At 45.1% G+C, this 26,313-nt stretch overlaps 1 protein-coding gene across 1 annotated transcript in view; it reads left to right on the forward strand.

Annotated features, from left to right (window-relative positions):
- HERPUD2 (HERPUD family member 2) overlaps positions 1 to 26,313 on the forward strand; it is a 116,315-nt gene that overhangs the window by 54,874 nt on the left and 35,128 nt on the right. Inside the window, exons 6-7 of the mRNA XM_030204253.1 lie at positions 6,970 to 7,092; positions 13,567 to 13,884. Of these exons, the coding sequence (XP_030060113.1) occupies positions 6,970 to 7,092; positions 13,567 to 13,884 (441 nt within the window). The remainder of the gene's footprint in view (positions 1 to 6,969; positions 7,093 to 13,566; positions 13,885 to 26,313) is intronic.

Here is a 26,313-nt window from a genome sequence, read left to right on the forward strand (position 1 = left end):
AAGCCAGAGGGTGGTGGTGAATGGAATTCGCTCACAGGAGGGAAAGGTGAGTAGTGGTGTGCCTCAGGGATCGGTGCTGGGACCGATTCTATTCAATATATTTGTGAGTGACATTGCCGAAGGGTTAGAAGGTAAAGTTTGCCTATTTGCGGATGATACTAAGATATGCAACAGAGTGGACACCTGGGAGGGAGTGGAAAACATGAAAAAGGATCTGAGGAAGCTAGTGGGTGATAGTATCTGAGGATCCTAGGCGACGAAACAGTGTGACAAGGCGGTGGCCGTAGCTAGAAGGTTGTTAGGCTGTATAGAGAGAGGTATGACCAGCAGAAGAAAGGAGGTGTTGATGCCCCTGTATAAGTCGTTGGTGAGGCCCCACCTAGAGTATTGTGTTCAGTTTTGGAGGCCGTACCTTGCGAAGGATGTAAAAAGAATTGAAGTGGTGCAAAGAAAAGCTGCGAGAATGGTAAGGGATTTGCATTACAAGATGTATGAGGAGAGACTTGATGACCTGAACATGTATACTCTGGAAGAAAGGAGAAACAGGGGTGATATGATACAGACGTTCAAATATTTGAAAAGTATTAATCCGCAAATGAACCTTTTCCGGAGGTGTGAAGGCGGTAGAACGAGAGGACATGAAATGAGATTGAAAGGAGGCAGACTCAAGAAAAATGTCAGGAAGTATTTTTTCACGGAGAGAGTAGTGGATGCTTGGAATGCCCTCCCGCGGGAGGTGGTGGAAATGAAAACGGTAACAGAATTCAAACACGCGTGGGATAAACCTAAAGGAATCCTGTTCAGAAGGAATGGATCCTAAGGAGTTTAGCCAAGATTGGGTGGCAGAGCTGGAGGCGGGGATAGTGCTGAGCAGACTTATACGGTCTGAGCCAGAGCCGGTGGTGGGAGGCGGGGCTGGTGGTTGGGAGGCGGGGATAGTGCTGGGCAGACTTATACGGTCTGTGCCCTGAAGAGGACAGGTACAAATCAAAGTAGGGTATACACAAAAAGTAGCACACATGAGTTTGTCTTGTTGGGCAGACTGGATGGACCATGCAGGTCTTTTTCTGCCATCATTTACTATGTTACTATTCTATTCCAGGTACTTCCTTGAGGAGAAGAAAATGGGGGGGGGGGGGGGGGATGCGTCCCACCTAAGGACCCTGAACAAATTCGTAGTCCAGGAAACGTTCAGGATGGTTTCCCTGGGCACCCTTCTCCCAATGATTCAGAAAAATGATTGTCTATGCTCTCTGGACTTAAAGGATGTGTATACTCGCATCCCAATACTTCCAGCCCATTGGAAGTGTCTTTGATTTCGACTGGGAATACATCACTTTCAGTACCGTGTGTTGCCTTTTGGCCTCACTTCAGCTCCCAGGGTCTTCAAGTGTCTAGCAGTAGTTGCAGCATTGCTGTATAGACTGGGAGCCCATGTGTTCCCATATCTCGATAATTGGCTGGTGAAGAGCACCTTAGAGAAGGGTGCTCAGGAGTCCATGAGGATAACTGTTCTGGTCCTTGAGCTTCTTGGGTTCATTTTTAAACTACCCCATCTCCACCCAGTCCAGTGATTGGCGTTCATAGGAGCCCTGCTCAACACAGAGGGTTCGAGCCTACCTCCCAGCGACGAGACCGGAGAATCTTGTCTCGCTGGCTTCCAAAGTTCGTGCCTCTCAGTATGTCACAGCTCGGCGGATGCTGAAATTGTTGTGCCACATGGCTCCCACAGTGTAAATTACACCCATGACACGTCTTCACATGAGATCAGCTCAATGGACCCTGGCTTCTTAGTGGTATCAAGCCACAGGGAGTCTAGAAGATGTCATCCAACTATCTCCAGAGCTTGTATGCTCTCTTCATTGGTGTACAATTCCATCCAATTTGACTCTGGGACTTCCATTTCAAATTCTTCAGCTTCAAGAAGTGCTGACGATGGATGCGTCTCTCCTAGGATGGGGAGCTGATATAGATGGGCTTCACAGTCAAAATGCTTGGTCCTCCCAGGAAATGAATCTTCAGGTCAACCTCCTGGAGCTTCGGGCAATTTCAAATGCTCTAAAGGCTACTACTACTACTATTTAGCATTTCTAAGGCTTTCAGAGATCGGCTATCTCACCAAATTGTTCGCATCCAAACAGACAGTCAGGTTGTGATGTATTACACCAATAAGCAGGGGGGCACCGAAGGCCATTCGGATGTGGCATTGGGCTCACCAACAGGGCATGTTCCTTCGAACCATTTATCTGGCGGGTGAAAACAATACCCTGGCTGACAGACTGAGCAGGATAATGCAGCCATGTGTGGTTTCTCAATTGGGCATAGCCTGCAAGATCTTCCAAGCGTGGGGCACCCCCTCGGTGGATCTTTTTGCCACTCAGATTAACCACAAGGTCCCCCAGTTTTGTTCCAGGCTTCAGGCCCATGGCAGACTGGCATCAGATGCCTTCCTCTTCAATTAGGGGACAGGTCTCCTGTATACGAATCCTTCAATACCTATAGTAGGAAAAACTTTGTTGAAACTCAAGCAAGACCACAGAACCATGATACTGATCACGCTGTACTGGCCATGGCAGATATGGTTCCCTCTTCTTCTGGAATTATCCTCTGAAGAACCGTGGAGATTGGAGTGTTTATTGACACTCATCACACAAAAAGAGGGGTCACTTAGACATCCCAACCTCCAGTCTCTAGCTCTCACAGTTTGGATTTTGACAGCCTAGAATTTGCTTCCTTGGGTCTTTTGGAGGGTGTCTCTCAAGTCTTGCTGGCTTCCAGGAAAGATTTACTGTTTTAAATGGAGGAAGTTTGACTTCTGGTGTGAGAGTAAGGCCTTAGACCCCCTTACTTTGCCCTACACAGACCCTGCTTGAATACCTTCTATACATGTCAGAGTCTGGTCAAGGTTGTTTTTCTTTAGCAGAGGGCGAACCACTGCCCTTTTTAATATTGTTGATAGTTGCCCATTAGAAAGAGAGGTGTTCACATCTTAAACTTTTGTTTACTTTGGCAAATGCGTCGCCCACTTGTGAGAATATAAAGCCTGCGGTCCTTGGAGAATACCTGCTACAGGTAAGTATCTTCGCTGTACTCCCACTGTTCATGCACAAGTGCCTTCCCGCCTGCCACAAGAACATGGAACAATCAGTCTCTCCATCTGCGATGAGGAGAGACTGTGTTGCTTACGACTCCTTGTGTAATTTTTCTCTCTGAGCTATTGTATTTTTTTTCCTTTTTGGGGGATTGTTTTTACTTCTTTCCTTAAAGTTTTTTTTAGTTCATATGTCCTAATTTTAAGTTCCCTTATTTTTTCTTGGGCTCTTGAGGCTCTCTTTGGCCTGAGCTATCACCGGAATTTTTCCCCTTTAATTTGTTCTGGTGATGTTTCCCCTTTTTCTGTCACCACTGAGTTGTTTGATTTGGCCACTGCTGTTTTCCCTTCCATGTCATTGAATGTTCCCAGTGGCTTCAAGCTCTGTGATCAGTGCAATCGGGTCATCTCTGGTGCTGACACCCATTCCTGATGTATCCAGTGTTTGGGGCCAGGCTATAATGCTAATAATTGTGTTATTTGCTTGCATATGTAGAAAAGGACACAGTTGTCCATATAAGCTCGAAGAGAAAATATTTGGAGCCAGGTCCAAATTGTCGATGTCGGTATTGACTTTGGGGTCTGCGCTTGCACTGGCATCTGTCCCCATGGATGCTAGACCAATGTCTGACACTGGGAGTGGGCATGTATTGATCAGGTCTCCACCTCCCTCAGGGCTATCCATTATGCAGGGCCCCCAGGACTGGTCAGCATTAGGGAGGTGCTGGAGCGTGCTGGGTGTTTTTCCATGCAGCCGGGACCAGGTATCAGAGTTGATGCTGGCAGTTCAGCCAGCTGTCTCTGAACTGGCACCCCAGCCTTTCTTGATGTTGACCCTCCAGGAGCACTTGGCAGGGATGCTCCAGCAAAGTGCATTGGCATAAGGGGTGCTTGCACCAGCTATTCCTCTACCTGCTGCCTATCAAGGCCTTCTGCCTGAGTTGAGGTCTTGATAACATAAGCATTGCCATACTGGAACAAATTGAAGATCCGTCAAGCTCAGTATCCTGTTTCCAACAGTGGCCTATCCAGGTCACAAGTACCTGGCAAGATCCCAGAACAGCAAAACGGATTTTATGCTGCTTTATCCTAGAATATGCAGTGGATTTCCCCAAGTCCATCTTAATAATGGCTTATGGACTTTTCTTTTAGGAAATTATCCAAAGCCTTTTTAAAACCCTGCTAAGCTAACTTCTTTTACCACTTTCTCTGGCTACGAATTCCAGAGTTTACTCGTTGAGTGAAGAAATATTTTCTCTGATTTGCTTTAAATGTACTACTTTGTAGCTTTTTTGCATGCCCCCTAGTCCTAGTATTTTTGGAAAGAGTAAACAAGCGATTCACATCTACCTGTTCCAATCTTCTATCATGTCTCCCCTCAGCCCATGCAGTTAGGCCCTACATAGGCATCGGACCACCAAGAACATCTTGTTTCGGCTCTCAGCACAAGGAGGTACTTGGAGAGGAACTCTCTGCCCTTTAAAAAGCTCATGCAGTTAAACCCGTTCCACCAAGGGAAGAAGGGAAAGGATTCTATTCCAGGTATTTCCTTGTTCCAGAGAAGATGGGAAAGGGGGGGGGGGGGTGGGATGCATCCCACTTGGGGTAGGGAGCTCACTTGGTTGATCTTCACACGCAAGGTGCTTGATTAGCTCAGGAGACAGATCTTCGCATCAACCTTCAGGAGCTGTGGGCAATATGGAACACTCTAAAGGCTTTTAGAGAGAGGCTGTAAAACCAAATTGTACTCGTCCAAATGGACAATCAGGCTGCAATGTATTACACCAACAAGCAGGGAGGTACCGGAACATGCCCTCTGTATCAGGAGGCTGTCCAGGATATGAGAGTTATTAGAGCCACGTATCTGGCTGCCAAATCCAATATCCTGGCCAACAGACTGAGCAGGGTCAAGCAACTGCAAGAGTGGTCACTCAGCATGGGCGTTGCCTGTGAGATTTTCTGAGATTTTTTGCTCTATAAGGCACTTTTGTTTGTGTTTTTATGTATGATTTTATATCGATTTGGTTTTGATGGCTTTTATTTGAAGCTTTTAGTTTTAAATACAACATGCATACTTTTTTATATAATTTTGATACCGATGTTATTTATATGGGTATTTAATTTTTATGATTTATATATTTTTAATTTGAATGTTTTAATATTAGTTCCTACCCCTGATGCAACCTATGGGCAAAATGTGGCCATGTCGTGTGACTGTTCTAATAAAGCTGACTGCTTGTTTTCTGGCACTATGACTAAATTGCAAATCTTTTGCTTATGTTTTGCTAAACCTCCACCAGTGTCATAGGACCTCAACGTCATCCTCGTCCAGCTGATGAAAGCTCCTTTTGAGCCATTTTATTCCTGTCCACTGAAGTACTTGACGTAGAAGGTCTTGTTGTTGTTGGCTGTTACTTCAACTCGCAGGGTCAGTGAGTTTCAGGTTTTAGTAGCGGATCTACCTTACACAAAATTCCAGCATAACAGAGTAGTTCTCCACACGCACCATAGGTTTCTAGCTAAAGGTTTTGTTGGAGCTCCATCTAAATCAGTCTATCCTTCCAGCATTCTTTCCCAAACCTCACATATATCCTGGTGAATGCACACTGCACACCTTGGATTGCAAGTGAGCATTGGTCGTTTATCTGTAGTGGACTAGGCCCTACAGACAGTCCACATAGCTTTGTTTCTTTTGATCCCAACAGGATGGGGGTCACAATTGGGTAATACACAATCTCCAGTTGGCTGGCAGATTGCATCTCTTTCACTTATGCCTAAGCTGGGCTGACTCTTGAAGGTCATGTCAAGGTTCAGTCTCGTAACATGGTCTTTAGTCCACACATTCATGTCTCACTATTGCCTTGAGCAAAAGTCGGTTTGGACAGACAGTTCTGCAGTTTGTTTTGGGTCTAGAATACAATTCCACCCTCTTAGGCCCGTTTTGTTCTATTCCAGGCTGCACTCTCAAACAGTTTGTATATAGTTTTGGGTTAATTTGAATTGGAACTCGCTGTTGTGAATTCCTATTATCCTAGCTATGGATTCCCACATGTGAGAATAACATGGCCTGCTTGTCCTCGGAGAAATCGAAGAAAACTTACCTGTAGCAGGTGTTCTCCGAGGACAGCAGGCCATTAATTCTCACATATCCTCCCACACTCCCCTTGGAGTTGTCTTGTGTAGCTATTTTATTGTATTTATGGTCCCGTGCTCTTGCAGTGGGTGAAAAGCACTTGCACATATGGTGGGAGCGCTTCATGAGCTCTTAAAGACAGATGTAAAAGCGTTCCACACCGGGTGATGTGGATGATGTCACCCATATGTGAGAATAGCCTTCTGTCCTCGGAGAATGTTTGCTACAGGTAAGTATCTTTGCTATACTGCCCCAAGTAGTGGGCTTTCTGAGCAGTTTACAGTACAAAACAGCAGCAAAAGAATAGAAAGGAAATAGAATAATAATCAATAGTAAAGCAAAAAAAAAAAAAAAACAATCAGCAGTGACTTTTTTTTCCCAGTCATCAGGAAGGGGGCTGAAAATTGAAACCCTTATAATTAATTAAATACATCCTTAAAAAAGGAACGGTTTTAATTTCTTTTTGGAAACTTCCAATGATTGTTCAGTCTCAGTGATGCAGGGAGAGTGATCCAGAGAGAGAGCCCAGAAACACACAAAAAACTTTTTCCCTAATAATTTCTAAGTGAATAACTTTGAAGGATAGGACTGATTGTTGGTTTTGTTGTAAAGAGCGCTGGATTGTGTTTGGTTCACACAATTAGAAACATTGTCCAGAATTGTGGGTGAAAAAATGTTGTGCTATCTCAAATACATTGAATCTATATAATATGTCTGGTAAATGATTATTCTGTTTGGTTTGTAGGCATGTAGGCAACCAGCTTCCTGGACAAATGATGCCTGCTGGATTTTCTGCATACCCTGTATTCAGTCCAATGCAGATGATGTGGTGGCAGCAAATGTATGCCCGTCAGTATTATATGCAATAGTAAGTAACTTCTACTCTAGTGTTTTTGCAACTGATCTTCAAGTTATATGAAGCCTCACTGGCACCACATGCAATGCGAGGACACACCTCTAATATTCAGTAACTTGTACTTCTGGTGAGCTCTACTGAAATTGGGCATCATTGTACCTTGAGTATTGTGTTCAATTCTGGTCGCCGCATCTCAAGAAAGATATAGTAGAATTGGAAAAGGTGCAGCGAAGGGCGACTAAAATGATAGCGGGGATGGGACGACTTCCCTATGAAGAAAGACTAAGGAGGCTAGGGCTTTTCAGTTTGGAGAAGAGACGGCTGAGGGAGACATGATAGAGGCATATAAAATAATGAGTGGAGTGGAACAGGTGGATATGAAGCATCTGTTCACGCTTTCCAAAAATACTTGGACTAAGGGGGTATGCGATGAAACTACAGTGTAGTAAATTTAAAACAAATCGGAGAAAATGTTTCTTCACCCAACGCATAATTAAACTCTGGAATTCGTTGCTGGAGAACGTGGTGAAGGCGGTTAGCTTAGCAGAGTTTAAAAAGGGGTTAGACGGTTTCCTAAAAATAAGTCCATAAACCACTACTAAACGGACTAAGGTAAAATCCACAATTCCAGGAATAACATGTATAGAATGTTTGTACGTTTGGGAAGCTCGCCAGGTGCCCTTGGCCTGGATTGGCCGCTGTCGTGGACAGGATGCTGGGCTCGATGGACCCTTGGTCTTTTCCCAGTGTGGCATTACTTATGTACTTATCCTATGGGAAAGGTTATATGATAGTACGACCCTCTTTCCACTTAAATTTAAAAAGAAGAGGTTAGTTTAGTTGTTTTTTTGTTTGTTTTAATGCACTTCTGCTCTGTATCTTTCATATCTGTATCAAACAAGAGTTCTATTTTGGATTCTGAGTACACATTCACCAGGTCTACCTTAAGATTATGGACTTGTTTGGATACATTCCAGAAAGAAAAGTTTTTAAAATAGAGCTACATTAACTGCTTTTACCATATCTTCTGACAACTAGTAACAGAGCTTAACTGTATATTGTGAAAAAAAAGTTCTCCTGTGTTTAAATGTACACCTGTATCATTTCATGGTGTGCCCCCTAGTTTTTGTACACACTTTCTAAAAGTACAATTGATTTGTGGTTGCCCTTCTCTATACTTTTTCTAATTCTGCTATATCTTTTTTGGAGATGGCAGTGATCGGAATTACACATACTTGGTGTAGTCTCACCATGGAGCTATACAGAGGCATTATGATATTCTCTGTTCCTTTCCTAATGATTCCTAACACCGTATTTTGTGTTTTTTGGCCATTGCTGCACAAGGAACAGAAGATTTCAAGCTAGTTCTCAATGACACTTAGATCCTTTTCCTGGGTGGTAACTCCTAATATGGAACATAGCATCATGCGGCTGTAAATTGGTTTATCTTCCCAATATGCATCACTTTACCGTTACCCACATTAAATTTAATTTATCTGGATGCCCAGCCTTCCAGTCTCCCAAGGTCCTTCTTCAATTTCTCAAAGCCCACATGTGATTTAACAATTTTGAATAATTTTGTGTCTTCTGCAAATTTTAATCTGTTCACTTGTCATTCCTATTTCCAGATCATGTAAAATATGTTAAAAGGCACTGGTGGCAATAAAAATTCCTGTGGTACTCCACTGTTCACCTTCCTTCATTGAGAAAATTGTCCATTTAACCCTGCTCTGTTTTCTCTTAATCAGTTCTTAGTCCACAAAAGAGCATTGCCTCCTATCCCATTGCTTTTTAATTTCTTCAGGAGTTTGAGGGACTCCGTTGAAAGCTTTTTGAATGTTCATAAATACTATATCAGCCAGCTCACCTTTATCCACATGTTCATTCTTGTCTTCAAAAAATGTAGCAAATAAATTTAGCTAACAGAAGCCTTGCCTTACCAGTGTCGTAGTAAACCATGTTTTATCTGTATTCAGTAATTTTATTCCTTGACAGTCTGTACCATTTTGCCTGGCACTGATGTCTACCTCACCAATCTATAGTTTCCTGGAACCCTTTGGAAAGTACCCAACTGAATAGCAATTTTTTCCATTTTTTGTGTAGTTCTTTCAGTACCCTGGAGAGTATACCATCTGATCCATGTGATTAGCTGCTCCTTAGCTTTCCACTTTGGCCTATTACATCTTCCAGGTTCACAAGATTTGATTTAGTTCCTCTATTTTGTTGTCACTTTTTAAATACTATTTCTGGCATCAATAGCTGTCTTATATTCTCCTTAGTAAAGACTGAAGCAAAGCATTCATTTAGTCTTTACACTATGGCCTGTTCTTTGAGATCCCCTATTTTCTCATTGGTAGTTTAATGGTCAAGCTGAATCCTTCACATGCTTTCTGTTGCTGGTGTACCTGAAAGTTTGTTTTTGGCCAGGTTCTTTTCAAATTCTTCTAGCCTTCCTTATCAGTGCTTTTCATCTAACTTGCCAGTGCTTATGCTGTTTTCTGTTAGTTTTCTTTTGTTCAGATTCTGTTTCCATTTTTTGAAAGATTCTTTTTTGGCTTATATATCCTATCTTCATCTCGCCTTTTAGCAATTCCAGTTGTCTTTTGGCCTTCATTCTACCTTTCTAATATGTGGAATACATCCTGTTCTGGGCTTCTAAGATTTTATTTTGAAACAGTGTCCATGCCTGATTTAACTCTTAAAAGAATAGCTGAAAAGGTTTAGCTTTTAATTTTTTTTTTTTTTGCCATTTTCCTCATCATAGCTGTCTTATTAAAAGTTAGATGCTAATGTGGTAGATTTCTTTATCTAATCTAATCAGATTAGTCTGTACTGCTAAATTCCCACAAGGGTCTGAAGTGATTTACAATAAGGTACATCTACAATACAGGCACAGGCAAATTATGGTGGACTGGAGGATATAAAGTATTTCTATTTTTTAATTTCAAAGTTAGCTGGGCGTAGGAGCGATAGTCATATATGTCAAACCGTGTAATTATTTAAAAACAAGACAGGATACTTTAAAATAATCTTGGCATTTACCGGCAGCTAGTGTAGATCTAACAACAATGGGGCAACCCTATCGAACTTAATACAACAAAGGCTGCAATCTTGTAAATTGTTTATTAGGAAGACCAACATACACCGAGTTACAATATGCTCTATAAAGTAAGATTGAACCACTAGAAAAAAAATGTTTAGTATCAAAAAAAGGCTTGACTAGTCCTCTTAGTTGACAGAACACCTTTATTGTCAAATTGCTTATTTGAGGTTCAAATGAGAGAGTTTTGAGTCAAATAAACCCCCCAGACCCCGAGATACCTTTGCCTCTGGTAGTGGCCAAGATGAATCTAAAGTAATCTCAGCTGGTACTGTTGATATAGTATTACTACACCAGACATTCTTAGTTTTATTGGCATTGAGAATTAATATATGTCTGGTAGCCCAGGCCTTTAGATTATACAGAATGAGACCGCTAAGTTAAAGCAGTAGTATCAGAAGCAAGGAGCCAGATAAAGATATCATCTACATATGAGAGTAAGCAAGCACCTAACGGTTTAGCTTTAGTGTCTTTACGCCAGTTATTATCTGAAAGTTGATCATGTTGTTATGATCATTATTGTCAAGCAGACCCAGGACTATTAACCTATCACATTAATTCTGCATTCCATTAAGGACTAGATCAGTGATTCCCAGACCTGGTCTTTGGAGGCACCCCAGCCAGTCGGGTTTTCAGGATATCCACAATGAATTCGTGTGAGAGATTTGCATGCACTGCCTCCACTGCATGCAAATCTCTGTTATGAATATTCATTGTGGATATCCTGAAAACCTGACTGGCTGGGGTGCCTGCAGGAACAGGTTTGGGAACCACTGGACTAGCTATAAAATAGCTCCCCCCTCCCCGAAATCCCCTTGTGCAGTTCTTGAAACAATTTCTCCATGAAGCAATTATTTCATCTAGAAACTTAATTCCGTAGCATTTCCAGACCTGTATCACGGGTTTCATCCTGAAGCCCAGACTGTGAGATGTTTAGATTTCCCATTACTCAGTGTGCAGTACAGAGGTGAACTCAATCTTGGAAAGGGGGTGATGGCTTATTCTGCCTCCACTGAAGTAGCCCTGCCAGTCAGAGGGAATGCATCTCAGTGGCAGTTACATTGCTACTCCTTGGGCTGACAAGGGATTCCCAAGGATTCTGCCAGCATGTCATCTATGGAGGAGGCAATGAAGATGGAAGACAGGAGGGGGAGGGAACAAAAATAAATAATTAATTTTAATTTTTCCTAAAAGGAAAACCACAAGCAAGACTGAGTCAAGCACATGAGTAGGGACATCATCTGATGGTCCTGGAGCAGAGCCAAGAATGTAGTGTAAAGTTCTGAGCATGCACAGCCTTTCCCACATGCATCCATCTCCTTAATTCCTCAGTTTTGTTTTCTTCAGACAGGAAATGATTCACCAAGTTTGTGTTTTGCCCATGCCCAAAGCGGGGCAAGAAAAGAAATCCAGAATTTCAAGATGCCTCTTATGCCTGGGTTCTGACCATGATCAAAACATCTGTAAGCATTATGCTTGAATGCCACCATTAGCACAGTGGAATCATCTTAATAGTCTGTCTGGACATTTTGATGCTAAGAAAATGCTCCTATAAAATTTTGCAAAGCCTCTGTGCAAAATGCATCATCTGCTTAGACTAGCTGAATATCCCATGGATAAGCTGTCAACATCTAGGAGCAGTGACCCTGAGAATCCAGTTGTCCAAAGTGGAGATCCCATTGAGGTATTCAGACTCACAGCACTGCTGCTTCTAGAGCACCTGCAGAAGTCCGTGGAACGGCTTCTTGTGTCGGCTCTAGCTGGAGCAGGCCAGTCCAGACAGTTCTACAGCTAAGAGAAGGCACTTATTCTCTCTGCAGCAGTAGCTAGGAGAGTAAGTGAACTCCAGTCACTGATAACATATAACTCATGTAGGTAATGCCATCATCCCAAAATTGTTGGACACATCTCACATTTTGCTTAAGATTCACGCCTTTCTTCCTAAATGGAAGAAAGTGATGCTTCCTACCTTTTCTACAAAGCCCATTCAATTCTTGAGGGGGAGCCCTTCGTGCACTGTATAAAACAAACTGTCACTTGCTACTTCAAGAACTGAATCATCAGAAAAACAACTTTTCATCTCATTGTTACTAGAACTGGAATGGCAGTTGTTTAAAAGGACTTTAGCAAACTGGCTGGCTTCTTTATATACAGTGCTGCGAACAGGTAGATATTCCTCTTGGCTTCAAGGGTGTCTCATCAGATTAGAGCTACTGAAGCCTGCCCCACTGAACACCATCTGCAAATCATCTACACAGTCCCCTCTTCATATTTTCACAGCATGTTGTTTGGCTAACACCTGTTGACCAAAGGCACTGTGCTATGCTGAAACTTTATTGTCTGTCCTTATAAGCTGTCAGCTCTTGCGCTCAACTATGTAGGGTGCTCCAAAAACTAGTAACTTAAGATTTGGGGGTTGCCCACTTGTATGCCTGACTCTATCCTGTTTGTTGATTAAAAGAACAAAAAAGGTGTTTTTCTGTAGATAGAAAATAGTTTTGAATCCTTTGAACTTTGTAACTGAGTAGTGGGGGTGTAGCTATGTGGGGCCACAGGGGCATGGTTCCCCCCTTCCTGCCGCCGCCAACCCTCCCCCGCTGCCACCGTCGGGTACCTGTGCTGGCGGGGGTCCCTAATCCCCGCCAGCCGAAGTCCTCTTCAGCTGGTCTCCAGGCCGGTGCGTTGCTGCAGCTGATGTGGAAGCCTAGGATTCTGTTTGTGTGTGAGTCGTCCTGAATTCTGCACAGCTACTTCAAGAACTGAATCATTCAGAAAAACAAACTTTTCATCTATTTACTAGAACTGGAATGGCAGTTGTTAAAAGGACTTTAGCAAACTGGCTGGCTTCTTTATATACAGTGCTGCAAACAAGTAGATATTCCTCATGGCTTCAAGGTTGTCTTATCAGATTAGAGCTACTGAAGCCTGCCCCACTGAACACCATCTGCAAATCTACACAGTCCCCTCTTCATATGCAGGACATCAGGACGACTCGCGCACAGAATCCTAGGCTTCCACATCAGCTGCAGCAATGCGGCGGCGGGGAAGGGGAGGGGCGCCGGGGGGAGGGTCAAAAGTGGTGGTGGGGGGCTAAAATGCGCCCCCTCACCTTGGGCTCTGGACCCCCCTCCTGCCGAAATCTGGCTATGCCCCTGCTGAGTAGCTGAAGAGACCACTGCATGCTCAAATTTTAAGTTCCGAGCTCTGGGAGCTCAGTTCTGCCCTGGCGCTGTTAGATGAACTCAGCTACTTGTGTGCCTCATCAATCCTGCTTTGTTTGTGTTGGCCAGCTAGTTGAGAGCTCCATCTAGTGGTGATGAGTTGCTGGTTTTATTAATTTGAACATCTGAAAATAAAAGCTATATATTTTTTTGAATTTGTTTCAGTCGAGCAGTAGTCTCAGCACAAGCAACATCCAGCAACGAATCACATCAGCCTGCAACACCGGTAAATGTAGATCGTATTGCTCAGAATGAACCTGCAGCAGCTCAAAATGTAGCAGCCCCAGAGAACAGACCTATGAACCAAAATGTACAGATGAATGCACAGGGTGGCGCTTTGCTGAATGAGGAGGATTTTAATCGAGACTGGTTAGACTGGATGTACACCTTCTCCAGGGCTGCTATTCTCCTCAGCATTGTGTACTTCTACTCATCCTTCAGTCGCTTTGTCATGGTGATCGGTGCTATGCTACTAGTTTACTTGTGAGTATACGTAGTTTTCTTCTTCTTCTTTCTAAAGCAGCATGAATGTGCAGGTAAGGCCACCGTCATTGAGGTTTTTTTTTCTGTAGATGCAGAATTTGGGGGGGGGGGGGGGGGCAGAGAGTTCAAATGGAATTGTTAATCTTAGTCCTGTCCAGCCAGTCTTGATCTAGTTTGTTATTCTGCCAGCAAATGGAGACAGAAGAAACCTTTGTCAGTTTCCTTAAAGGCTGGTGCAGCTGGAGAGCATACTAATATATGCCATTGTCAATGCAAATTTCTGTGAACCAAAGAGGGTTTCCAAAAGATGGGCAAGATGGGATAAAACATTGGATCGTTTCTTTGCGCCTGATCCTACGAGGCCCTAGTAAGAGGAAAACTTTCAATTAGAATGGGAGATCAGGGGGGACAGCAGTCCACCAAAATCACTTCTTTTTCCATCTTTCAAGTCAAATCTTTGTACTTTATATACGAGAGGATTCTGGACTATGGCAAGATTTGAGGAAAGGAAATTACAAGGTAAGTTTTTAAAATTTCTTCTTTTGCCTGCCATACCAGCCCAGAGGAAAAGTATATACAAAACTGCTTTTTGATAGGACAAAAGGTGGCCAGAGCAAAATTTTCTCCTGGATTGTACATCTGGTAACACTTAGCAAGGTAGTGCTTGTATAGACAGGTGGCCACCCCATAAATGCCTTCTGGAGGAATTGACTGTCCCTCTTTTCAAAAGGTGACATTCTAGTAGAATGAACTCAATATTTATGGAGTCCTAGCTCTTGCTAGTGTAGGCTAAAACAGTTCTTTATAAACTATCTGGCTGTGGATGCTCCAGAAATTTCTCTTTTATAAAAGTAATGGTCAGTCTAGCAGAAATTTGTAGAGTTGGTGATATTCAGGAATGTGCCATAAAACTGTGTGTAAGGTTATGATAGGCAGTTCATGCCTCCAGAGCAAAGGCCACTGTGGACCTCGGGGACTAGTTGGTTCTACTAAAATCTGTGACCTGCATATTTGCTGGCAACCATCTTGATTTCTGCCTTGAAAATATAGTTTCCCAGCTCTCAAGCTGCCAGTTAAGATGATGGGCAGAATTGTTTCTGGCTACATCCTCAGAGCTATTCTTTGGGATTCTGCCAGGTAGTTCTGACCTGGATGGCAACTGGAGGCAGGCTACTAGGCTGGATGGACCATTCCTATGTATGATTTCTGATTGCTAATAATCTTCAGTTCATTCTAGTTTCTTGCATTTGTTTGTCAGTGAAAATCACTTGCTCGGCTCCTTGCATCCTAGCCTATCCAAGTTAGTGCTTCTGTAAATCCTTGCTGGCTGCCAGTATCTGAAGGTATAGGAGTAAACAGCAACAGGACACTGATCCTCTGCTGGACTGTGTAGGATTTGTACCCCGCGCTTTCCCACTCATGGCAGGCTCAATGCGGCTTACATAGGGCAATGGAGGGTTAAGTGACTTGCCCAGAGTCACAAGGAGCTGCCTGTGCCTGAAGTGGGAATCGAACGCACTCTGGAATGTTATGCACTAGAGGTGTAGCTGGAAGTCCATTTTTGAGGGTTTCTAAAAGTGGAGTGAGGGGGCCCAGTATTTTCCCCTCATCCACCCCCCGTCCTGCCACCATCACAATAAAATATCTTTGCTGGCGGGGATACTAAGCCCCACCAGCTGAAGTCTCCTGCAGGAGTCCTGCCTGTGCTGAATGAGCAGTACTTAATTCAGTAGGCGGCCGAAGGGCACCTGCTGAAATAAGTGCTGCTCATTCAGCACAGGCGGGACTCCTGCAGAAAACATCTTTGGCTGGTGGGGCCTGGCATCCCCGCCAGCTATGAAAGCAGAGGGGGCCGAATGGAAGGTCGGGGGAGGTCTAGGCCCCCCCAAGGCTCCTCGTGGCAATGCCACTGATATGCATAACTTATATTTAGCTGATCTTTGTTCTAAACTCCATTAATCTACATAACATACATAACTAATGATAAGGAAAGATTTATTTACAAGAATAAAATATAAACAAGAAGGAAAATAAAGGATATAAAAGTTATGTATAAATGTTCAGAATTTAGCAGAATAAAATTTAAAGTTGTTTACAGTTCTTTAAATGTTGGAATAAACACATACTCCCTATGTCCCAAAAATGAGACCACTTGTTTGTTACCCGATAGTGATTACAGCTCTTGACTTAAACAACCTGCGTGGGTGATGCAAGTCTCTCTCTCCTTGAGAACAGCTGGAACAGCAGATTGTCATCTCAGGCACTGCTTGCTCTGAAGTGTTCCGACGTTGATGAGAAGTTTCATAGTAACATAGTAAATGACGGCAGATAAAGACCTGAACGGTCTGAACTCATTTTACATGGTATGTAATACTTTATATGTATATGTGAGTTTGATTTGTCCTTGTCATTCTCAGGGTACAGACCGTAGAAGTCTGCCCAGCACTGTTCTTGTACTAAAAGTTCTGAAGCTAATGTTGAAGCCCCTTAAATTTACACTCCAGCCCATCCATATCTATTCAGTTACGATCAGGGCGTAGACCGTAGGAGTCTGCCCAGCACCGGTTTTGCTTCCCAGTTACCGGCGTTGCCACCCAATATCCGCTAAGAGTCCATAGATCCATTCCTTCTGAACAGGATTCCTTTGTGTTTATCCCACGCATGTTTGAATTCCATTACCGTTTTCATTTCCACCACCTCCCGCGGGAGGGAATTCCACGTATCTACCACCCTTTCCTTGAAAAAATACTTTCTGACATTACTCCTGAGTCTACCCCCTTCAACCTCAATTCATGTCCTCTAGTTCTAAAACCTTCCCATCTCTGGAAAGGTTCATTTGCAGATTAATACCTTTCAAATATTTGAGTGTCTATCATGTCACCCCTGTTTCTCCTTTTCTCCAAGGTATACATGTTCAAGTCGGCAAGTCTCTCCTCCTACGGTTTGCAACGCAAATCCCGTACCATTTTTGTAGCTTTTCTTTGCACCGCTTCTAGTCTTTTAAAGTTTAACTCTTGTCATGGCAGATGCACTTTATGAACTGAACTAAACCATCCAGATGAAAATGAACCCTCAATGATCACATGTCCCTGGACCTCTGGCTCAGGGGAAGAGAGCGAGTGTTCCTCTGCCAAGATGTGACTAGATGAGTATACCAAGGACACCTGACTGTCTGGATTTCTCATTTATCCAAAACCTGTGTGGTCTACTTTTTGCAGTAAGACTCAGTTGGTTATAGGTCATAGCACTGAAACATCTAATAGGCCAAGGCTACACTAGGGCACCCAGTCCTCTTGAATCCTGAGATATTTCATTGTTCTGGACTTCTCCCACTTGCCATCAGAACTTCTGGAGCTACCCCAGTAATTGTTCACTATTAGACTGTTTCAGGCAGTTAAGGCTCACTGGACATTGCCTGGATGATCACCCCGGAAATGAGTCAAAGGCCTGAAGTAATTCTTCAGCCCAAGTGAGAAAGAGGCTCTCGCTCTCATGTTGCCTGAGGGCTCTTGGTGCTTACCAGACTGTTAATGCTATAGTTGAAGTTTTAACCCAAATAGAATCCCATAAACATAACAGGATACTTACATAAAATAAATTTACATACCAGTCCTGTAATGGAACACCACAAAAAAAATTATTATATGAAAGTAGAGAACATAAAATTTCATTCAAGCCACCTCCACAACTCTATTTTGCACTGCTAACATAGGCTAGAACTTGGTTTTCAATCACTGGTACTCTATAGTGCTTGCTTCAGCCCATGTGTGTAATGAATAAATTCTCCGAGGACAAGCAGGCTGCTTGTTCTCACGATTGGGTCGTCGTCCGCGATGGCCCAGGAGACGGGCAAATCTCTAAGCAAACAAAAACTTTCTAGAATGCACCAGTGCGCGAGCAGAGCGAACTGCGCATGTGCGAACGGCTTCCCGCCCGCAGTGCGAGCATGCCCTCGGTTCTTTTTCATCCGTGTCTGGAGTGACACGGTGTTCCGCTGTGTTCATATTTGGCCCAGGAGACTTCTTCTAGCGTTACTGCTTCCCTTTTTCTTCGTTTTTGTGTTTTCACAAAATTAAAACAAAAAAACAATTTAATTTTCCCTTCTGTTTCTTTAGTTTTTCCACTAAAGTTCAAGTTTCCTTCTTTTTTCATTGCGGGCAGCTTTTAGGCTGCTCGGCCGGGTTTTATTTTCCTTTTTTTGTGCTTTTTTTAATTGGCACAATCGAGTCCTTTAATTTCGCAGCTGCCATTTTTCCGTCCATGTCATCGAAGACACCCAGCGGCTTCAAGCGTTGTACTCGGCGCAACCTGACCATCTTGGGTACCGACCCCCATGCGTGGTGTCTCCAGTGCCTTGGTCCCGATCATTTGCCAGCTGCTTTAAGCTGTGTTGTTTAATGAAAAAATGGACCCAAGTGTCTCGGGAGGCTGAATGTGAAAACTTATTGCGAATCGGTCCAATCCTTCGGCATCGGTACCGAGGTTGGCGACGTCGAGGGAAGCATCAACTTCGAGAGCGCAGGTAATGGCTGCCGAACGACCATATCGCGCTGGGAACAGCGAGGCATCGAGTGGGTCTCCACCTGTCTCGAGGCCTACTGCTATGCAGGCCCTCTGGGATCGACCTTCGTCGGACCCGGCCCCGGGGAGGTGTGAGGATTCCACGTCCTCTTTGGTACCGAGGAGTCTCGATGACGGACGTTGAGCTAAGGCTAAGAAGCACAGTCATCGATCTCCTTCCATGCGCGGTACCAAGAGCTCTGGGGAGCCGAGGGATTCGGCACTGAGAAGCGTTGGCACCGAGAGGACCGTTCACCCTATACAGGAGGTGCTGATCGTCAGTCTTCTGGCAGCCTGGTACCGTCTCTAGAGCCCCCTCAGATTCTGCCACCAACTCCTGCGCCGGCCCCTCAGCCTTTTCCGATGGAAGCTCTTGACGAGTGCATCAGGGCCCTTCTTCCAGAGCTTCTGGAGGGATTGCTGCGCCAGTCTACTTCGGTGCCAGGGGTGCTTGCGCCTTCTGCACAGACTGTTGAAGCGACATCTGGTCCTTCGCCTGTGGTGAGGTCCCCGTCCTCGGTGCCGCTTGCGGCATTGGTGTCGGCTGCCACCTCGGTCGACTGTCCGATGTTGGCGGAGGAAGCTTCGTCGCAGTCCAGGCAGGGGTCGACTTCTCGACATCCCCCTCGAGGTCACCGTTCCTCGACGTCGAGACAGGCTCCGGTTCGGGCTGCTCTTAAGGAGCTTTTGTCCGATACCGATGATGAGCGCTCGTGGGAGGAAGAGAAAGATCCCAGATACTTTTCTGAAGAAGAGTCATATGGGGTCCCCTCTGATCCTACTCCACCAATTGAAAGAAGGATGTCTCCGCCTGAGAGTATTTTTTTCCTCCTTAGTTCGGAAAATGTCTAAGGATATTCCCTTCCCTATGGAGGTTGTGGATGAGCCCAGGGCCAAGAAGCTCGAGGCCTTGGATTATCCTTCTCCACCTACAGAGGTTTCAACAGCTCCCTTGCATAACACAGTCGGGGAAGTTCTTATGCGAAACTGGTCATTCCCTCTCTCTAATCCAGTGGTCCCCAGAAAAGCTGAGTCCCAGTACAGAGTCCATGGAGAGCCTACTGTTCAAGGAGAAGCTGCAGTTTTTTGGGACAGGCCAAAGGCTAATGACTTGCCTACCGACAGCAACTCACATTGGCTCTTGGCTCAAGCAGCTCCTTGCAGAGGCAGTCTCTACCCTTTTGATGGCCCATGTTGTCGAGTCCGTACCACCAGGGAAGAGGGTTGAGATTCTATTCCAGGTCCTTCCCCACGCTAGCTTTCTGATCAAATAACACTTCAGGATGGTTTCCCTGAGCACCGTACTCCCCATGGTTCAGGGCAACGATTGACTCTACTCTCTGGACTTGAAGAGCGTTTATACACAAGAACTGTTTTTGATTTTCCATGGAGGTATTTCACTTCCAATACCTTGTGCTGCCTTTTGGGTGTTCCATGAATATCTAGTGGTACTCGTAGCATTGCTGAGCAGACTGGGAGTCCATGTGTTTCTTATCTGGCTGATTGGCTGGTGCAGAACACGCTGATGGTACTCAGGAGTCCATATGGAGAACTTTTTGGGTGTTGGACCTACTGGGGTTTGTTTTACAATACCTTCAGTCCCATCTGTTCCCTGTCTCCCATTTGGAGATAATTGGAATCCTGCTGGATACTCATCGGGCTTGGGCATTTCTTCCTGTGCCGGGGGCAGATACTGTTGTCACTCTTGCCACTCAGGTTCAAGCCTGTCAGCCCAGGAGACAGCTCTTCCTATTCTCTTCTGGAACTCTGAATGATCTGGAATGCTCTAAAAGATTTCAGTGATAGGCTGTTCAGTCACTTTGTACTCATTCATATGAACAATCAGATTGCAGTGTACTACCCCAACAAGCATGGGAGCACCGGATTGCACCCTTTGTATCGGCGCCATCCGGATATAGCACAGGACAGTCCATTCGGGACTGCTTCTCAGAGCCATTCAACTGGCGGACAAATCCAACAGTCTGGTCACGCGTCCACACGAATGACCTCTTAATATGGGTGTTGCCTGCAAGATCTTTCAACTGTGGGGCACCCCTTCGATGGCTAGATCCCCTTTTTTTGCCCTGCACAGGCCCTGATTCTATATCTTCTACATCTGTCTGAGTTTGATCTGAAACCTAACTTGGTGGGGGTTCACCTCAATTTACTCAGTGCTTCTCATCTTCGCATAGGGGATACTCCCATCTCTTGACAGCCTCTAGTTGTTTGATTCTTGACAGGCTTGCTTTTGTCACGGTCCCATTTACACCTCCATCTGTGTTATGGAACCTCAACATTGTTCTCCCCAGTTGATCAGCGCTCCTTTTGAGCCGCTTGTTTTCCTGTCCCTTGACATGCATGACTTGGATGGTCTTGTTTTTGATGGCTGTTCCTTCGGCTCGCAGGGTCAGTGAGCTTCAGGTCCTGGTGGTGGTTCTACCTTACCCTAAATTTCATTGCAGTAGAATAGTTCTTTGCACACAGCCTGAGTTCGGCATCGGGAACCACACAATATCTAATTGGCTACCAGATATTTTTCATTTTCTTATGCTCAGGCTAGGCTGCTCAGGAGGGTCCTCTTCAGGCTCATAATGTCAGAGCCATGGCTGCGTCATTAACTTCCATTGGGGAAATTTTCTAGGCTGCTACGTGGTCTTCATTTAACACATTCATATCTCATTCCTGCTGCGTTGTTAGCCTCCATTGGGGAAATTTGCTAGCCTTAAGCAGCATGTCCAGTGTGACAGTTTGATTATATTGTAAATACAGAATTAGTTTGGGTTGTAGAATCCAACTCCATCCACCTAGGCCTATTTTTATTCTGTCCCAGGCTGCACTTTTGACGATTTGCATGTGGTCACAGGTTCATCTATTTTCTAACCTCGCTGTTGGGTGCTGCAATTCATCATTGGTTGTTTCCAGTGAGCCTGGTAGCAAGGGCTTCCCCACATGTGAGACTATTAGTCTGCTTGTCCTCGGAAAAAGTGAAGATGCTTACCTGTAGCAGGTATACTCTGAGGACAGCAGGCTATATATTCTCACATAACCTCCTACCTCCCATTGAAGGAGTTTCTTTATGCTATAGTATTGTACTGTTGGTCCTGTGCTCTCATGGCGGGTGGGAAGGCACTCACCCACGCACAGTGTAGTGTGACTCACGCTCCAAAGAGTCTGTAAAAGCTTGATACAAACATGGACCGCGTTACCCACAAGCATTGTCCCGATACCTAAAATACTGCAGCAAGAATGATCTTCAAACTTAGCAAATACAACAGTGTATCATCATACTTGGTTAAACTGCACTGGCTCCCCATGGCCGAAAGAATCAAGTTCAAAGTTGCTTACATAGGTTATCACATACTTTATAGTCTTACATCTAGTCTGTTAATTAATATATCAACACTATGCGTGACCATATCCACAAGGTTGAAGGGGCAACTATTCTTGTCCTCTCTTTCGCATAAACCCTTTGAGTTGCTGCCAAGATGAGAGCATTTATCTTGTGCAACCTTGGCAACCTATCCTGCTCATCCCTGAAAGGAGACCCATACAGAGGCTCTAATCGGAAATTTCTTCACAATCATATCTCAGAGGACCTTCGTTAGGCTATGAATCCCTGCCAAGAAGGGACCTTCAGGGATTTGGTCTCCTTTTCCTGCTCCTCTGAGATATTCATGGAGCTGATGGGCAATGGAAGAAGAGACTGTATTTGCCTACTTGCTGCCTAGCTGCATTTCTCACATTTTGTTTTTCTTGGAAGCTTGAAAGGGCCTTTTAGTTTTAGGAATGAAACTTTTTATCTCACCTGGTTCCTGAGATTGTCCAGCCTCTTAAGGATTGTCCAGGAACTGGATGGGATCTTGAGAATGCTGTACAGAGGAAGAACTAGAGAAGATATCCCTAACCCTAGATTGCTGCCTCATGCAGCTGCCAACCCAATGCACCTGAACAGTGTGTTAAAAACAAACAAAAAAAAACCTCAACCCTGAAGAAAACAAGGAGTTGTCACCTCTTCCTGTGGATGGTGGAGACAGAGTACATTAGAGATCCCAAAAGGAGCTGGGGTGAAATACATTGATCACTTTCTATGAAGCTATGATAGCTGCCTCTGATCTAGGGGAGTGCTTGCTCGAGCCAGGAGAAGAGGTGTCATAGTGGCTACCCCAATGGACTGAAAACCAAAGGTTCAAATACTGCTTCTGCTACTGATACCCCTTGTGACCTTGGATAAGTCACTCACACAGTCACTTTCACTCTCTTCCCCCCCACCCCCCAGTTGTCTCAGGTACTCAGATTGTAAGCTGTTTGGGGTTGGGATGCATTTCACCTGAATGCTTAGACCTCTGTACAATGTTGTGTAGATGCAATAGTGCTATAGAAATAAGATTCTCCAGCCTTCTATCCAATCCCAACCTCCAGGCTGAGGGTGTGGTATTCCTTGATCTATGAACGTGAGACACCTGCTTGAAGCTAGGTTGCAAGACCAGTGGCATCTCCATTGAGGCAGACTTCAACCAAAGGCTCTTGGGCTGTCTTTTTTGCCTCACCACTGGTCCCCATCCAAAGGCTACTACTGATATCTTTTAAAACTCGAATTATCTGTCAGATGGCTTTAGGATTTAAATTGTATGTACTAACTACCACCAATCTTTTTTAAATCCAAAACTTTTTTACTTATCACTTGTCTAAGAGTGCAATTACGCTGTTTTTATAAATATACTAGTAAAAAAGGCCCGTTTCTGACACAAATGAAACTGGCGCTAGCAAGGTTTTCCTCAGAGTGTGTATGTTTGGGAGAGTGTATGTGAGAGTGAGTGTTTGAGAGTCAGAGTGAAAGTGTGAGTCCAATCCATGCTCCTCTGTCACCTGGCCCCTCCATTCATCCCTATCCAGCAATTCCGCTGTCTCCCTGAGGCCTGCCCTGCAATCCATATGCATCCCTGGCCATCTGTCCCCTCCATTCATCCCTATCCAGCAATTCCCCTCTCCCTGAGTCCTGCCCTTCCAATCCATGCCCATCCATGCTCCTTTGTCACCTGGCTCCTCCATTTTTCCCTATCCAGCATTTCACCTCTCTGCCTGAGGCCTGCCCTGCAATCCATATCCATCCATGCCCATCTGTCCCCTCCATTCATCCCTATCCAGCAATTCCCCTCTCCCAGAGTCCTGCCCTTCCAATCCATGCTCCTCTGTCACCTGGCCCCTCCATTCATCCCTATCCAGCAATTCCCCTCTCTGCCTGAGGCCTGCCCTGCAATCCATATGCATCCATGCCCATCTGTGCCCTCCATTCTTCCCTATCCAGCAATTCCCCTCTCCCTGAGTCCTGCCCTTCCAATCCATGCTCCTTTGTCACCTGGCCCCTCCATTTTTCCCTATCCAGCATTTCCCCTCTCTGCTTGAGGCCTGCCCTGCAATCCATATCCATCCATGGCCATCTGTCCCCTCCATTCATCCCTATCCAGCAATTCCCCTCTCCCTGAGTCCTGCCCTTCCAATCCATGCTCCTCTGTCACCTGGCCCCTCCATTCATCCCTATCCAGCAATTCCCCTCTCTGCCTGAGGCCTGCCCTGCAATCCATATGCATCCATGCCCATCTGTGCCCTCCATTCATCCCTATCCAGCAATTCCCTTCTCCCTGAGTCCTGCCCTTCCAATCCATGCCCATCCATGCTCATCTGTCACCTGGCCCCTCCATTTTCCCTATCCAGCAATTGCCCTCTCTCCCTGAGGCCTGCCCTGCAATCCAAATCCATCCATGCCCATCTGTCCCCTCTATTCATCCCTATCCAGCAATTTCCCTCTCTCCCTGAGTCCTGCCCTCCCAATCCATGCCCATCCATGCTCCTCTGTCCCCTGCCCCCTCCATTCATCCCTTTCCAGCAATTGCCCTCTCTCCCTGAGCCCTGCCCTGCCCTCCCAATCCATGCCCATCCATGCTCCTCTGTCCCCTGCCGCCTCCATTCATCCTTTTCCAGCAAGTCCCCTGTCTCCCTTCCATGACCCCCCCTTGCATCCATGCTCCTCTCTCTCTCCCATGTCCCAGCCTGGCCCGCCCTCTTCTCTCCCCCCCCCCCCCCCCTTCGCATCCATGCTGTCGTTTCTCCCCTGCCCTCTCGCTCCCATTGTACTTTAGTGGGCACCCTCTTCTCTCCCCCCAACATGGGTTTTTTTTTTTTTTTTCTTGTTTTTAAATTTACCTCCGTGGCGGTTCCGGCAGTGAAGTGTCAGGGAAGTAGGCGGTGCTCCCGACGTCTAGGTTTCCCTTCGCTGTGTTCCGCCTTCTTTTGACGTCATCCTTGACGTCAGAAGAAGGCGGAACACAGCGAAGGGAAGGCTAGACGTCGAGAGCACCGCCTCCTTCCCTGACGCTTCGCTGCCGAGCGTTGCGATTGGTTGAGTGTCATTGCTCCGCCCTCGACGTCATCACGTTTGACGCGTGGGCGGGGCAGACACAATGCGATCTCACCCCCTTCACTTAGAATGTTGGCTAACTAACAGAGGCTTCATTAGAACGTTGGAGGTGCGTTTTATATAGAGAGATTTGTACTAATGTTCTCGTTTTGGGGAAAAGACCTCAGTGGCTTTAACGGCTTGATATCAAGACACGTTATAAACCTCACAAAATACCACCATCATTGGTACAAAGAACCCACCTCCCTCACACTTTACTTTTTACTGATATAATTCAATACACTGTACTAGGCAGACTGGATGGACCGTGCAGGTCTTTTTCTGCCGTCATCTACTATGTTTGGTTGCTATTCTCTAAACATATTACAAAATATTGCAGAAAAATTGGACAGGAATTAGAGAAAAAAAGTCTATTACTCGCCCACCAGCACAGCATCAGATATCAGTTGCAAGTTGTAACAAACTTACAAAATCTAACGTCAGTACCTCTGGTATAAGTAATCAGACTAATTATATAAAGAAGAGAAAAAGGAGGAAGGAAAGTTTATTCCTCATACCGAGCTTCTCATTTTTACCCCCAAACCCACCTCCCCACTTCCCCCGTTTCCTATTTCTGTTGATGGCTCTCTCATTCTCCCTGTCTCCTCAGCTCGAACCCTTGGGGTTATCTTTGACTCTTCTCTCTCCTTCTCTGCTCATATCCAGCAGACCGCCAAGACCTGTCGTTTCTTTCTTTACAACATCCGTAAAATCCGCCCCTTTCTTTCTGAGCACTCTACCAAAACCCTCATCCACACCCTTGTCACCTCTTGTTTAGACTACTGCAGTCTGCTTCTTGCTGGCCTCCCACTTAGTCACCTCTCTCCAATCGGTTCAAAACTCTGCTGCCCGTCTCGTCTTCCGCCAGGGTCGCTTTACTCATACTACTCCTCTCCTCAAGTCACTTCACTGGCTCCCTATCCGTTTTCGCATCCTGTTCAAACTTCTTCTACTAACCTATAAATGTACTCACTCTGCTGCTCCCCAGTATCTCTCCACACTCGTCCTTCCCTACACCCTTTCCCGTGCACTCTGCTCCATGGATAAATCCTTCTTATCTGTTCCCTTCTCCACTACTGCCAACTCCAGACTTTGCGCCTTCTGTCTCGCTGCACCCTACGCCTGGAATAAACTTCCTGAGCCCCTACGTCTTGCCCCATCCTTGGCCACCTTTAAATCTAGACTGAAAGCCCACCTCTTTAACATTGCTTTTGACTCGTAACCACTCGCCTCCACCTACCCTCCTCTCCTCCTTCCTGTACACATTAATTGATTTGATTTGCTTACTTTTTTTTTTTTTTTTGTCTATTAGATTGTAAGCTGTTTGAGCAGGGACTGTCTTTCTTCTATGTTTGTGCAGCGCTGTGTACTCCTTGCAGCGCTATAGAAATGCTAAATAGTAGTAGTAGTAGTCA

Source organism: Microcaecilia unicolor, chromosome 1 (assembly GCF_901765095.1).
Source record: "Microcaecilia unicolor chromosome 1, aMicUni1.1, whole genome shotgun sequence".
NCBI lineage: Eukaryota > Metazoa > Chordata > Amphibia > Gymnophiona > Siphonopidae > Microcaecilia > Microcaecilia unicolor.